This window comes from Peromyscus eremicus, chromosome 14 (genome assembly GCF_949786415.1).
Source record: "Peromyscus eremicus chromosome 14, PerEre_H2_v1, whole genome shotgun sequence".
Taxonomy (NCBI): Eukaryota; Metazoa; Chordata; class Mammalia; order Rodentia; family Cricetidae; genus Peromyscus; species Peromyscus eremicus.
The window spans coordinates 1446747-1463217 of NC_081430.1; the positions used below are offsets into that span (position 1 = coordinate 1446747).

At 43.0% G+C, this 16471-nt stretch overlaps 1 protein-coding gene across 1 annotated transcript in view; it reads left to right on the forward strand.

Moving 5' to 3' along the window:
- Lamb1 (laminin subunit beta 1) overlaps positions 1-16471 on the forward strand; it is a 67700-nt gene that overhangs the window by 37598 nt on the left and 13631 nt on the right. The window contains exons 21-25 of the mRNA XM_059279129.1: positions 2596-2759; positions 3771-3995; positions 5047-5261; positions 5892-5988; positions 15512-15881. Of these exons, the coding sequence (XP_059135112.1) occupies positions 2596-2759; positions 3771-3995; positions 5047-5261; positions 5892-5988; positions 15512-15881 (1071 nt within the window). The remainder of the gene's footprint in view (positions 1-2595; positions 2760-3770; positions 3996-5046; positions 5262-5891; positions 5989-15511; positions 15882-16471) is intronic.

Below are 16471 nucleotides of genomic sequence, written 5' to 3' on the forward strand. Positions count from 1 at the left end.
AGAGTGTTACATCTTGCAGGCAACAGGAAGTTGATTGATAGTCACACTGAGGGAAGCTTGAGAAAAAGAGACCTCAAAGCCCGCTCCCACGAGGCCACACCTCCTAATAGTGCCACTTCCTTTGGGGATCATTTTCTTTCAAACCACCATAGTAGACTTTAAGAATAGGACATGGAGTGTGCCTCCAGTGACCTGAACAGTTTCAGTCCATCTGTAAAGTGTTACAGATACATGCTGCCTTACACTGTTCACTACAGTCTAGTTAGAACCTACTTTGTGGGGTAAGAGTCATTACCTTCCCACATCACTAACATGAGCATGTGTTACAAAGAGCCACTTTGACACTGAGTACTGTAGCCAGTGCTGAAGTTGTTCATTAGATGAAAGAACGGCAAAGGAAAACAGAATGTGTGGTTGTTGTAAGGTATTGCTGTGGTTTGCTTACTGTTGCTATAACAAGTACCATGACCAAAAGCAATGTGGGGTGTAAAGGCTTAGTTGACTTATAATTCACAGTCCTTCATTGAGGGAAGTCAGGGTGGGAACTCAAGGCAGGAACGTGAAACAAAAACCATGGAGGGATGTTGGTTACTGGCTTGCTTCTCTAAACCCACATTTAGCTACTTATCTTACACAGCATAGACCCACCTGTCTAGCGATGGTACCACTCACAGTGGGCTGGATCTTCATGCATCAAGAAAATACCCCACTGACATGTCCACAGGCCAACTAGGGACAGTTGTTCAACTGAGGGTCCCTCTTCCCAGATGTGTCAAGTTGGCAACCAAGATTAGCCATTGTAGGTATCGAGGTGTTAGATGAAACAAACACATGGCTTTTGGCCTAGTGCTAGTGTGGTAATGGAGAATGTGAAGGTCACAGTGGCTACTTCTGTGAACTGGTTCTAACCACAAAACTGCTACAGAAAGAAAATAAGAGTCACAAGAGTGAAAGGAGGAAATTAATGCATCCCATGTCTGCCTTTATCTGCCCTAAATTTTTGTTGATCTTTCAGAGGAGATAGAAGGTTAGGCAGTCATCCATATGCCGATTCAAAAGAGGTGTGATGGGAAGCACTTAAGAGAACATCCGAAAAGAGTCTGGCTGGCCATTTGCAACTAGCCTCAGATCTTTTTTAAAAAGACTTTGGTTTCTTGTAGACAACGGGAAAGGATGTGGGAGAAGGGAAAGACTGAGGATTAGGTTTGCAGAACACTTCATCAGATCATTGGAGATTCTGCTATCTAGTGTGAGCAGATTTCTCATTCCATACCTTATTTCCAGGTTAATCAGAGTTTTAATCCTCTTGATCTAAAAGGAAACTGGTCGGATTGTCTTGCAAGAATGAAGTATATGGAGAGGCAGGAAATGAACACCCCATTTCCGACACATCTTTGGTTTTGTTTCTCCTACAAAGGTGTTAGGAACTTCCTCAGCTGCTCTTATAGGAAGCTGCTTGTCACTGTAGATGTCCCCAACACATAACTAAGGAACATGTTCTTGTACTATTTCTGCATGAAATTAAATATATAGCTAATACTCTGTAAAGAGCTTTCTTTTATTTTTTCATTTACCTCATTTAAAAACTATTGCCCGATCTCAAAACAAAAAGCATGGACACACTGAAGTGGAAATCCTTGAAAGTGAGCTGTAGACCCAGCTGTACTGCTTTATAACTATGGGAGGGTGAATAAGAGTATCCAACTTCCATACGTGTAATGGCCAGAGTGGACACAAAGCTTCTTCAAGCTTTTGTGTTACATGGGAAGGAAAAAGCACCCCAGTTAACATTGATTTTGAGGTCAGCAGCATGACACAGTAAGATAATTCCTTGCTCAAAGTTGTGAGGCTGACTCGGAATTGAGGCTTTTTATCTAGGTATGTAAGCATTTGCAAACCATTCAGTCCTCACAGATCACCAGTCTTAAAAATACTGGATGTGATAGATTTGAAAGTAACGAACACCCCTCTTTCCTGCCCAGGTTTGGAACCATATAAGAGATAGACTCAGAAGTCACAGCTGTAGAGCATCCCTGTCAGCTTTGTTGGGAAAAGCTAGATTGCAGGATGGCTTAGACCTGTGCCCACGATGAGCTTGCTAACTGTAGTGTATCTCCTCTAGCACCCCCATCCTCCATATTCACATACAGGCTAAGAAGAATGCAGACAGACTGACTCCTTAAGACAAAGAGAATGTAAAGCCAAGTGTCTAGGGCAGGTAGGCAGCCCATGGGACCGTGAGGTCCAAATGGGAAACTATTTCTCTGGGGAACAGTTAGTGAAGATCATCACACTAATCCAAGGGTATCATCCTAAATACATTATCTTGCAAGTATTTCCTTCCCTTAACAGCCAGATTCAGCACCACCAGGAACCCTGTTAATCAAAATATTTGGTAGAGGAGTCCAGAAACCTATTTTAAATGAAATCCTTCATGGAGTTTTTAACTAAAATTTAAGAAAATTTGTTGCTGCTCTGAAAAGTCCCTTGTTGGGGAACAGGAGAAGTAGGGTATCATATCCTCAAACAGAATACAGTTTCTAAGCCTATTCCTATGACTGGGTCAAGGCTCACTGTGTTCTACACCCACTGCAGGTGCCTGGCTGGTTACTACGGTGATCCCATCATTGGATCAGGAGATCACTGCCGCCCTTGCCCTTGTCCAGATGGTCCTGACAGTAGACGCCAGTTTGCCAGGAGCTGTTATCAAGACCCCGTTACTCTCCAGATTGCATGTGTTTGTGATCCCGGGTACATTGGTAAGTCATGCACACACCCTAAGAAGCAAAAGGCACACGAGAAAATGTATCCGAGTTCATTGTTAGTGAGAAAAAGATGAAGGGCGAACCAGTTAAGTTCACCTTTACAGTCCTTCATTAAAACTTAAGGGATTCAGGAGGCTCCTGCCCTTTATCCATACAGCATATGGGGCAGAGTCGATCCTTGGGTGTGCAAGATAATGGAGTTAAAGCAGTAGAATCGCCAACATTTGAATACATGACAGTCCTTAGGAATAATTTCTCAGTTTTAAATACAAGGAAGATTAATTTACTTTTTTGAGTTTTTTTTTCCCCCATAACCTAACCCCTCTTGAGTGTTTGGAAGCCATTTTGTGGCCCTAGGGTAGGCTAAAGAAAAGGTAGATCATCTGGAGAATCTCCAGAGAGCAAGATGTCAAAGCTGAATATGTTTTTCACCGTGTATACTGTTTTCTGCTAACATTCAGTGAAGCTAGCCTATTGTGTGTGTGTGTTGGGGGTCCTTTATTCCAGCCATGAAGCTGCTGGTCAACTGCTAGATAGGCTCATGTGCAGCCTGAGAAGTACTTCATGTATGTGATTTTAGGGTTTCTTAAGAAACCAGGTCACCATTGAGGAGCTCGTTTTCCTGGCTGTTCACAGAGGATCACCGATTCTTCCATTTCTAGCTAAGGCTTGGGTTAGGATTTTAACACCCAACTACACTTACATGATCTCATCTCTGTTTAGCTCCTTGCCTACTCACCCTGATATGATTAGAAGCTAAGGCTCTCCTACCTCTGTGACCTCTAAGGCTGCTGTCGCAGTGTTGGGGAGCACAGAATACTCTTCCCTCACAGCCAGAAGCCTGTTCCTTCTCTTTGAGATCAGAGACACCAGGCTTGGCAAATTACGTAGTGATACTAATGAGTCATTGCTTAGTTGGTCCCCAGGACAGGAATACCAATGGACTTGTGATCAGGCTTTTAGATAAGGTGAATTGAACATTATCTCGGTTTTGTTTTCCAATAGGCTCCAGATGTGATGACTGTGCCTCTGGGTTTTTTGGCAATCCCTCAGATTTTGGAGGGTCATGTCAGCCTTGTCAGTGTCATCACAACATTGACACTACTGATCCAGAAGCCTGTGACAAGGAGACGGGAAGGTGCCTCAAGTGCCTATACCACACAGAAGGGGACCACTGCCAGCTCTGCCAGGATGGATACTATGGTGATGCTCTTCGACAAGACTGTAGAAGTAAGATGCACATTCATTTAGCATGCCCACTACAGTGATCTCCACCACCACCACCCCCTTTTTTTAACCAGGATTTTGTTGTTTGGGATGCTTATTTCACAAGGAGAAACCCTTGTTCAGCAAGGCAAAATTTCACATTCAACAAATGAAAGATGAGACTTGATTTTTTTTTTTTTTTTTAATCTGTAAATCTTCATTCTTTGGCAAGACAAGTCTCAAGATGTGGCCCTGTGCCAGGGGAAATTGTGGCTGTCATCAAGATAAATGCCATGCAGTAGAGTGCATGGTGGTGTGTTCTTTCCATGAACTTGCTTATTGGGTGGGTCTTACAGACCTGAATTCCCACTGTGGGAGGGCTGCACCTTTCTGATGTGGATAGTGGAGTAGGCCTCTCCCCTAAGACAAAGAAAGAAGTAACAGCAGTAAAAAACATCATCAACAACAACAACAACAACAACAACAACAACAAAACCGGTCAGATCTCATTTGTCTTATCAGGAGATCAGCCAAGCTTTCTGGCTGCAAAGCCCAAAGGCTCCTGGTTTTGTTTATAAACATGTGGAATGTTGGGGACCCACAGGGCTGGATTCCTTAAAGTCTTTTTAGCTTACAAGGCTTCTGCCTGCTGCTTCTGACATATGCTATGGCTGCTTCCTGCCAGGAGATTGAAATCACTGAACGTCTCAATTACCACTGGTGTATTTTTATAATTTCCAGTTAAATTTTTAAAGTTTGAAATCTTTCAAATTTTTAATCATTTGAATCTGTGTATCATGAAACTATTCCTAGGCAAGCAAAATCTGTCATTACATTTATGTGGACATGTCATCTACCTGGGAAGTGTCAAATTCATTTTGTATTGTGAGAATTTCTAAAGGATGTTAATTTTAGGGTTTTTTTTTTTTTTAAACATTCCTTTTACTTTTTTCTTGCATGTCAGCATTGAGATTTGGAGAGGAAAACCCTAGCTGTTTAGATGGAGCTAACCTCTGCATGCTGTATACCCATGAATGTGATCAGATGTACATTTGCTTATGCTGTTCTGTTTCAGAGTGTGTCTGCAATTACCTGGGCACCGTGCAGGAGCACTGCAATGGCTCTGACTGCCACTGTGACAAAGCCACTGGTCAGTGCTTGTGTCTTCCCAACGTGATCGGGCAGAACTGTGATCAATGTGCACCCAATACCTGGCGGCTGGCCAGTGGGACCGGCTGTGAGCCATGCAGTTGCAATGCTGCGCATTCCTTTGGGCCATCCTGCAATGAGGTGAGGAGCTGTGGCTAGGGGTGAGGCCTCTAAGATGCTCAGTGACAACTAGCCCATCAGGTGACTTTGCCCCATATGGAGGAAGGCCAACAGATAGCATCCAGCTTGGCAAGCAGAGTATAGACTGGCTGTCAGTCCCTGCGTATCCTTCTTGGCTAAGGCAATGTTATTGTACACAAGGTCCTCATTTAACCTATCCATAGCATTTCAGTATAGTATCTAGCTGTGGATACAGATTCAACATGTCATTCCTTTCCCTTGTCTGGCACCCAAATCAGTTTTCATAGTTGCTCAGCTTGAAAGGAACTACACAGCCATCCATGCAGCATTGCAGAAGTGCTGTTACTTGCTGATGTAGGCTAAAACTGACACTCCCCCAGAGTTAGACATGCCACAGGTGGCCTGGGATTGGTATCAATCTGTGGAAAAAGTGAAGATGCTGAAATCCTACCACGCTAGAGACCTTTTCAAGCCCCTTACAAGAGAACATCTCAGAAGTGCTGGTGTGACCCCCTCCCAAGTCTGTACCACAGTTGTCCAGGTTCCACTTCGGTCACTTAACTGGGTTGGGGCAAGTTACAACTGGCTTCTCCTCTGAGACCACCTGACAGATATGTGTTTGGACTGCAGTTCACCGGGCAGTGCCAGTGCATGCCAGGCTTTGGAGGCCGTACCTGCAGCGAGTGCCAGGAGCTCTTCTGGGGAGACCCCGATGTGGAATGCCGAGGTGAGGCCAGGCCCCAAGCTGATGCTTTGGTGGGGTGGGCAAGAACAGGAGTCTTAGGTCTGTAGGGGCCTTTGGTAAACTCTAAAGTGTAGTCAAAATGATATAACAAGTTTGTGCTTTTTTTTTAAAGAACTCCTAATCTAACCTTGTGAGTAAATGTGACTAGTAAACAGAGAGTGTCCTTATTTCTTCAGCCCCACACCATGGGGAGTGTCATCTGTCTTGGTACACAAACAGGCAAGGACACATGCACACTCTGCAGTATACACAGTCACTTTTTAAAAATGATTTTTCAGTAAAGTGAGGCTACATGAGCCATGCATGCTGACAAATTGATCTGCTCCCTTGTGCATGTATGCACAGATGTGATTACTCCAGTATGATAGTCAATCCAAGACTCCAGCACACCCTGCAGCAGGCTGCTAATACAGCATCCACCAGTGAGACTAGAAGAGGGTGACATAGAGCCTTGAGTGAAGTGAATATGGTTGGAGTTCCAACCAAGTCTTTTCAATGTAATTCAAACCCAGATTCTCACTTAGGCAGAGAGAAACGGGACCTTTTCTTAATAGAAACTTACTCCTGGGTGTGGTAGCTCAGCCTGTAAACGCCAACACAGTCTGAAGCATGAATAGCAAAAGTTCTAGGCCAGCCTGGTCAGCGTAGCAAGAACCTATCTCAAAAGGCCCACTTATTAAAACTCCATGAGTAAGAAAGAGTGCTTAATTTTTATTCAGTTGCCATTGTTTTAACCAAGCAAGTTGTTTTTCAGACCTTAGGAAACATTCATGAAAGGATTTTATAAGCTGTTTAAACTATCTCCCATCCATTTCCTCCTTTTTCTTCCCTATGTTTTAAGCATATCTTTAGGTAATTATTTCCTATAGTTTCTTACATGCTCTTTGATATATTTTTCTTGTAGGTCCTTGTCTAACTCAAAATGTAAGAATGACCTTTTCCTCTTTTGGATACAGTAATAACAAGAAATAGCTCTTCAATGAGTAGCTAGTTCATTCAACATCTCCAATAGAAGCTGGCGACCTAGAACCGTCATGCCTTAGCAACAGAAGGGTGAAATAGTGGCCAAGACCTGAGCAAATTACATCTGATTTGATTTTTCACTGAGGCTTGCCAGCAGATTTAAATGGACATCTTAGGTCACAGTTTGTTTCACACAGGGATGATGTTCGTTAGGTCCATAAGTAAGTACATTCCCATTCATAGTTCTCTAACCCCGATGTAGTTTCCTAGTAAGGTTTGACTTTGTCACTTCCATTAGAAGGTCCTGAAAGTCATAGGACCAGCTACTGTAACCGTCACTGGACACACCTGCCCCGTCTGTTCTTCCCTTTGTATTTCCTTCTTCTCCTTAAGATAACCAGATTTGTTATAAAGAAACTACAAAGACCATTATACTGGCCTGGTCCCAGCGGCTCAAGAGCAGCAGGAAGGCCGACAAATGGAGTGATCCCATGGCAAAGAGCAGGTTTATGGGGCCAGCTGCCTGATTTCAATTCAAGCAGTGCCTCTATATTAGGAGAACAGAGCCCTGCCTCTTCTGCCTATTCCACATGCACCTCTCTTGGTATGGTATTGATCTTTCTAGTTCTTTATTTCTGCATTTATATACATGTTATACATACATAGTTTTCAATATAGTACACAGAGTTTACTTTTAAAAGATTAATCTCAGATCTTTCCACATTTGTCACCCTTAGATCCCGAGTCTTCATCCCTTTAGCCACTAAAGAGTTGTTTTAAAGCCCCTTGGAAATACTGATTCTGGATGTAGGCTCAAGGGAAGAATGCCCTAAAAGAGATTGATAGGACCTGGGTGTAGAAATTCTGTTTTTCCTTGCTTCCTCCTAAATCACACCACCATTCCAACCTCCTCTGTTTCAGATGGAGCAAGGAAGTTTTGTCTCCTAAAATGTCAGTCTAGGGTAAAAGGTGCTTGACCTAGTTGTTCACACTGGCTATTTGGTTATCACCGTGATTTTGAACATTACACTTTACATTGTCTCTCTTCAGTCTCCTGAGAGTAGACAGGGAAGAAAGGGTTTTAGAAATTTGTAGAAGGGGAGAACTGAGCATATCACCATGATGGGTCAGATACTTGGTATCCAGGAGTCAAAAGTAATGTTCTATAGGGCACAAGCCCCTGTGCAGGCAGGCCCTTAAACAAGAATCTGTTGGGCCCCAAAAGCCACTGAGACTGAAAAAGGCTCAGAATTTACAAGAGAGAAGATTGGAACTTCTAGGTTTGGAGAATAGGGCTCATTGCCAGCTCTGGGGCTGTGGGTGGCCTGGGTGGCAACAAGGCTCAGGGTTGGCTGAGGGCAGGGACAGCAGTGCAGAGCGAGACACAGCTCAGGGTTCTTTGTACTGGAGTGACTGACAGTGAGAGGGCCCCAGAGAGCAGCTAGAACAAGTGCCATCTGAAATTAAAGACCGCACTCTCGGGGGTTATGCAATAAATTGCCAATCTATTCTCAGTTGAAAGCACAAATTTAGACTTTCTGCTGCCATCCAGAAACTATGCTTGTTGGAGGACTTAGGTCATAGCTAAGTCGTCTCCTTATGGGAAAAAAAATGTAGTTATGTGAAAGACAAATGATTGGAGCCTCTGGCATAAAAATGGTTGAATGTTCCTATTGTTCAAGCAGCTTGGTGTTCTTGGCCTATTGTGCCAAGTTGGAACAAGCCCACCACTGTGCTGGGATGGAAAGTCTCATCTACCCCGTGCTGAACGTACTAGTTCAGTCTACAGCCTGAAGCTTTGTTCTGTGTCCTGCAGGGGTCGAGGTCACAGGAGGAATCTTTCTGTCCATTCATAGATGACAAAGGGAGGCGTGCAGTGGCTTTCTAATCAGTGAAACTGCAACATCAAGGCATAGGTGTGGGCTCTGGGTGGTGGGCTGGGAAACTGTGTTACAGTGCTTGCCTCTATGTGGGAAGACCTAATTTCCATTCCTCAATACCACAGAAAAAGAAGGAAATACCATACATTCCTTGCCTACATACTCATTCTTCCACAATTTCTCCCCTCCCTGCTTCCTCTACCCTTTGAAAAAGGACTCATGTAGTCCAGGCTGGCCTTGAACTTCTTTTCCTCATGTTTTCTCTTCCCAAGTGCTAGAGTTACAAGTGTACACTGCCAAATGCAGCCTACCTACCTTTTTTTGTTACTTCCATTATGACTCGGGAAATAAGGCTGTGTTTAAGCTTTTAGAGAACCATAACTTCAGTTAGGAAGAAGTCTTCTTTTCTATAATCCTAATAAAAGAGCACATGTAACCCCAAAGTTGAGCTACACTTGACAGCAAGCTATAGACAGCAGCTAACCCAGTTTTATTTACCTTGCTGGTAAATAAAGCTTTGCATTCATTTCCTGATAGGTTGTCTATGGCTCCTTTGTGCTCCAATGCCAGATTTGATAGTCCAGCCAGGCAGAATGGCCAGGAAAGCCTTACATGTTTACCTTTTAGTCTTCACTTAAAAGCTTGTGGACCCCAGGCAAGATGGGAGCTGAAGTCAGTTATCCTTCAGCTTTCATTCCAGAACTGAAGTTTTGTTACCAAGGTCATAAAAAAGAAAGGGATTGGAATGTCAGAAAAAATGAAAGCTATGTAAAAGAGGATGAAAGTACTAAGATTTCCTTGCTATCAAGAACAATTTTTAATATTTGGGGGCTGCCTTGACACACATAAGGAGGTCAATGGACAACTTGCAGGGGTCAGTTCTCTCCTATCATGTGGCTTCTGGGAATTAAACTCGTGGCCATCCCGGTATTCCTTTGCTTTTAGTGAAATAGAAACTTCCATGCAAACTATCGGCAAGTCTTTAGCACTGTAGCAAGGGCTGGGAGCCTGTGAGCTTGTCAGCAAAGCCAGGGGTAGGATGTGGTAGGAAGTTGGGGCAGCAGATAATACATTACTTGATTTTCAGGTTGTCTCATTTCTGTGTTCAAGATCAGATTTCAATTTCCAGTATAAAGGTGAACAGTCACTCACAGTAGGTGCACAGTGATGAGTAGGCTAGACCTGACAGTACACACCTGTAATTCTAGCTCTTGGGAGGTAAAGAATTGAGGCTAAGGAATTCAAGGCCATTCTCAGTACATAATGAGTTTAAAGCCAGCCTGGGCTCCATGAGATCTTATCTCAAAAGGTGCCTTGCCTAACCAAGAGGCTCTTAATGGGCTATTTGGGGAAAATGGGGCATATTAATTTTCAGATAATTTTTTTTAGTACTGAGCACTTTTTAGGTATATTATACACACCTTAATTTTATGGATGCAACAACTAACCTATGCAGATGAATAACCTCTGTCATAGTTGATGGATCTCAGGCTCAGAGGTTAAGTGGCTTGCCCAGAACCATGCCTCTAATGAGGGCAGAACCAGTACCAGAGGCGCTCATGTCGGTAGCTGATGTTGAAAGAGGAGAGGTAATGACTGTCCAAGCTAGAAGACAACACAGATGTCATGTCAACATGACTATGAGAAGGACCCTCAGGAAACAATTTTAGCTTGAGTCCTGGGAAGGTTTGGTTTCACCAGATAGTGAGAAGCCTTAATGCCAGGTCAGTGAAGATGGGCAGAGGAGGTCCTCAAGGGGAGACTAGAAGGAAGCAGGAACCTTCTAGAAATAGGGACGTAGATGAATCCCCATTGTGAGAGCAGTTGGCTAGTGTTCTCTTTTCAGTCATTTTTAATCTGTGTAGTATTGTTCGTGGATCTGCTTCTTAGAAATCATAATTTTAAAAAAAAAACCTCAGTAACAGAACACCTACATGCACAGATAATAATGGAGTTAGGTTTTTGTTGTTGATGATGATGATATTTTCTTTACTAGTTTTTAAAGTATACATGATTAACATTTTTTGCTTTTTTTAAAAAATATATACATACAATGGCCAGTTTGGTTAAAACAACAAAACCCCAGAATGTTCAAATGTAAAAAATTACATCCTATGGGCAGGTTTTATTCACAGTACATTGAATCCTTAGCCATGACAGCAGCTACCACTTCATATAGTAACATCCACCATGTGTTCACTTTTAGCACATTCCCAGCATGTTAGTCTTTCTGCCCATGATAGCAGCCGTCAGCATGCTGTGGAAGTAGTTGCCAGTTATAAATGCACTCACAGAGAACAAGGAAGAATAAGTCATCAAAAATCTTTTGCAAAATCTGTGAAAAACAAAAATCACTAGATGCCATTCTTTCTCTGATCCAAAATGATACTGGTTTTTCGGGCTTTGTGAGCATCTCTTCATCATACTTCTTCAGAAATGACAGGTATGCAATGGATCTGGTTCCAGTGAAGGCATGCATCTGTGTTTCCTCTATGGTCCAGCACTTTTTTGTCAAAGGAGATATAATAGTTAACTGGTTATGAACAATGTCAGCATACTTAAAATAGCCACAGGCAGCAGATGTCTTGAGCAGTTTACATTCTTCCACAATCAAGACTATAGACCACTGTAGTCCTTCCAAAAGGTCTGGGTAGTACATGGTTTCACTTAAATGTGTTTTAAACTGTTTCATCCCCTAGTACCACACCAGATCAAGCAATACAGAGTTATTTTAAGGGTTATACAAAGCAATCATTTGGGCAAAAGCAGATCCTACCTAGAAGTCCACTGTCTAACCACATAGGACCATATCTGTTTGTTCCTCCAATAGGCTTCGTTTTGTTTATTTTGAGAGCAGCCAGGTCAAATATATCATAGGTAAAAACCCCTGTGATTAATTGACCTGAGACAGTCTATCTTTCATTATCTCCTTCCATGAATACTTCATCTACAATTTTCTTTACTTCATTCATTCTATCTGGATAAAAGGATTCCCTCTCTCTATCTAAGAGGTAAGAGCTGCCCAGTTTGTCATAGAGTTTTATGTACTCTTTGTGGCAGACATCACAATTCCAAGCTTTTATAATATCTAGACTTTTTTTTTACTCTGGGGAGAGAGAGAGATGAGTGAGAGAAAGCACATGTGTGCCTGCATGTGCAAAGAGACAGCCTTCACTGCCCTTCCGCAGGAGCTGTCCACCTTGTTTTTTGAGACAGGATTTCTCATTGGCCTGGAGCTCACCAATTGGGCTCAGCTAGCTGGCCATCAGTCTCTAGGAAATGCCTCGCAAGGACTGAGTTATAACTTGTGCCATCACTCTTAACTTTTTTTGTTTTTGGTTTTTTTGGTTTTTTTTTTAAGACAGGATTTCTCTGTATAGTTTTGGTGCCTGTCCTGGATCTTGCTCTGTAGACCAGGCTGGCCTCGAACTTACAGAGATCTGCCTAGCTCTGCCTCCCGAGTGCTGGGATTAAAGGCATGCACCACTACCACCCAGCTCACTCTTAACTTTTTAAATGTGGGTACTAGGGATCAAAGTTATCCCCCTCCTCCCCCCCCCCCCGGGTTTATGCACCAAGCACTTTACCTAATGCACTCTCTCTCTCCAGTACCCTGGAACTCTTCTCCTGAATATCATACTCAATATGGATTTCTTATTAAATGGTCTTAAAGGTACCCAGACTGGTAAAACTGACAGATAATCTGGAAATCTCTCTTGTAGGTGAGCAATGAGCATGCCATATATGGCCCCCAGTATCCTACTTGGTATAGTCTCATATTCTGAAATTTCAAAGAGGCAGCACCGTATTCTTTCCTACGTGGAGGAATGAAGGTGGCCTACGTGCATCTCTAGCTGTGTTGGGAAGTGCCAGCCAACTTCTAAGGGCAAATAGTTGAACTTTGTCTATGGGGAGATCAGTTAACTGTTCAGAAACAAAAAATCTTAATGAAACCAGGGTCTGCAGTTTCACTCTTTCAATACAGTCATCATTTGATCAGTGTTTGGTAGTATTTCTGGCAGTTTCTCTCAGATTAACTTTCTGTTCCTTGGTTTTGAACATCTGAGAAATACCTATAACTCTCTTAATGCTGATAGTCCCTTAACCTGGGTTGCTGACTTGGTCAGCAAAGGTAAAGTCCTTTACCATCAGCAAAGACTTTCTAAGACTGGATATGGTGGTATTTTATTTGTACTGAAATGTGATTTTAATTGTATGTTAATAAATAAAGTTGCCCGGGGGTCAGAGCTATTAGGGCCATAGCAAAAGCTGGGCGGTGGTGGTGCACGCCTTTAATCCCAGCACTTGGTAGGCAGAGCTAGGTAGATCTCTGTGTGTTCAAGGATACAGCCAACAGACAGTGACGAGGCAGTCATGTGGTTGGTTTTACAACCAATGAGAAGGCAGAACAGAAAGTCTATATAAAGACAAACAGACAAGAAGTAGGTCTCTTTTGGAGAGGTCTCTTGGCTGAAGAGGCTAGCTGCAGCAGGCGGGTAAGGCTCTTAGCTCTGATCTCTTGGCTTTCCTCTTTGCATTGGTTCTGTGTTTCTTATTTAATAAGACAGTTGGTTACATCTACAACTGGATATGCAGCATTGATGGCAAAGCTGGACTTCTTGTAGACAGTTGATGACAGTAGTCATATATTCAGTGGTCTCTTCCACACAGATAGTGACTGTAAAAGCCTAGCATCACTGTAAAAGCCTAGTGCTTGGTGTGTACCACATGCTCTCACAAGTGCTTGAACCCTTGCCGTGATTTTTCCTGAGATAGGTGCGAGCTTTACCCTTCTTACAGATGTGGAAGTCATGACTCCTTTCTAGGATTGCTCACCCACCTTTTTTCCTGGCCTGCTTTTCCTTGACCTAGGGCACAGAGGGGTTTAGGGGAAGACAGGATTTATAGCCTCAGCCCATAATTGTGTTCTAACCATGGTGCTGGATTCCTTAACCTTGTTAAAGGTAATAGATAAGTGAGTAATACAAAGCAGGATGTGGCAAGTGCCATCAAACCCTTCAGGCTGCAAGAACCTTCATGGATTGAGCAGTGGCTGGAGATGTAAGCAGCTCTCAGGGCTGCCAGTCCAGCTGATTCTGGATGATGCTCCATGAAAAAGCATTAAGGTGGGAAATCGCAGCTACTGATGTTGTTGAGTCCGGGGTACAGAGCTTTGCCATAGAGACACTGTTGCTTTAGACTGGTTATTTCTTACACCGATATGTGAAATGCCTCTTGAATACTTGTACATGAAGTTAGGACCTCATTTGGCAAGACCATTGGACTCCTGCATTAAAAGTGAATTCTATGCTTGGTGCCAAGTGGAAAAATGGCTTACGACGTGCCCTTGCCCTGGGAGTTCATACTCTGCTTAGGGAAATAAGAGAGCATATTTGTTCTGATTTTATACCAGAGGTGCATGTACAGACCCTCTGTTGTTCAAACTCCACAAATACTGTGAAATGCCAAATGTTGACAGAAAAATGACTCAGTGATAAAGCAATAAATCCATGGGAGTCTGTTTAAGAAGCATTAGAAACATTTATTAAGGTAAATGTTAAGGTGAGGAAATACGCTCCCGAATATAGAACGGAGTAGACAGCTGGCATCGTCCTCTGATCTGACCAGGCGCGAATTCACCTTGCATACAGGAGCAGGGAGAAGGGGGCATGTGTCTCTTCTCCTTTTAAGAGGTCACATACAACAGCAAGAAGCACCGCCTCCTTTGGGCCCTATAGCCCAAGGTCATGGGTGGAGCAAATACCACTACACAGTGTTCTGAGGTTCAGAATTCTAAGCAAGGGTTAAGAAGTATATGTGTTGTAATAAGTGATATCAGTCAGCTGTTGTCCAAGAATGCTGGTTTTTCTCTTTGCCAGGCAGGATTTCTCTTTTTGCCATTTGGCTCTAAGGTGAGGTGCCAACTACATTGGATCAGTCACAGATTAGAACCAGGTGGTTCCCAAGACACCCTAGGATCACTTCTGACATTTTTATGAGTCTGTTGCTCCCACTGTGAGGTATTTAATCACAGTGGCAGATGGAAGGTGGATTGTCTGTAGTGGAAGCCTTTAAACCAGATATTTTGTGTTCCTCAAGGTTATTGCATCTTACCCAGTACACGTTGCTTTGTTTTGTGAGCAGGTAGGTTTGATTATTTAGGTGCTGCTCCTTTAGGATGTGGCTTCTAGCAAAGGGGTCACATCAAGATGCAGTCTGAATCATCTATACTGCTATTAGGTGGGAGCTCAGACTTAGAGAGAGGCCAGGATGGACTCTGGAGATGCAGAGTACTCAATCTTGATTTTCCCTTCAGTGAAACTTGGAACAAGTCATGTAATGTTTCCACCTTGGTTTCCATTTCAGAGAAATAGTGATAACTATTTTGCCTAGCCCATAGAAATGCTGTGAAGGTTAAGTGATGCGATACATATAAAACATGTCTACAATGCTTGCCACAAGTAAGTGTTTAGCAAGGCTTATCTGTTGATTTTTAAATTACCATTACTCTTACTAAGAAAGGGCCAAGAGGGGTTGAGTCATGTATTGGTAGGCCAAGCCACTATAAGCTGTAACAGTGATTGAGGATTTTTAAATGCTAGTTTTTGTCACTGAAGCTTGTAATGTAGTTAAGTCAACTAGCATTTCTGTTTCCCTTCCAGCCTGTGACTGTGATCCCAGGGGTATTGAGACACCACAGTGTGACCAGTCCACAGGCCAGTGTGTCTGTGTGGAGGGTGTTGAGGGTCCACGTTGTGACAAGTGCACCAGAGGGTACTCGGGGGTCTTCCCTGACTGCACACCCTGCCACCAGTGCTTTGCTCTCTGGGATGTGATCATTGGTGAGCTGACCAACAGGACCCAAAAATTCCTGGAGAAAGCCAAAGCTTTGAAAATCAGTGGTGTGATTGGTCCATACCGGGAGACCGTGGACTCTGTGGAGAAGAAAGTCAATGAGATAAAAGACATCCTGGCCCAGAGCCCAGCAGCAGAACCACTGAAAAACATTGGCAATCTCTTTGAGGAAGCAGAGTAAGTAGCTGATGAGCTGAAAATCACTCGGGAAGGTTTTTCAACTTTTGAATTACCCAAGATTTACCAGGGTGGTACTTTTGCTAGGTTTTCTTAGTCTGATTACACAGGCTGAGTCCCTTGCTTATCAACAATGTTCACTGTGAGTAGGATAGAGTACTCCACTTTGCTCTGTTGCAGCATAACTGGATTTGAGGCAGAAGATCTGTAGACTCTCAGCTTTGTCATGTGTGAAGCTTGTGAACATGGGTGGCATGTTAATTCCTGAGTTTCTCTCTCTCTTGCCATTGCCCAACAGCGAATACAAGGATCAGTCTATATAATGATAACACACTTACAGAAAAATTATGAACCTAAATTGTCATTTTAAGTATTGCTACTACTAGGGAACTCCCATCACCACAAATATAAGACCCTTATTTCAAATCATTTTTTTTGTTCACCTGCTGTCTCATGAAAGGCATCACTGATGTAACTATGAAATGCCTACACAGAAACAGCCTCTGAATTGGGCCCTCTCTGGATATTTATTTCTTTGATTCAGTACTGTTTATTTTTATCAGTTAAAGCAATATGAATTGAGTGGAGAT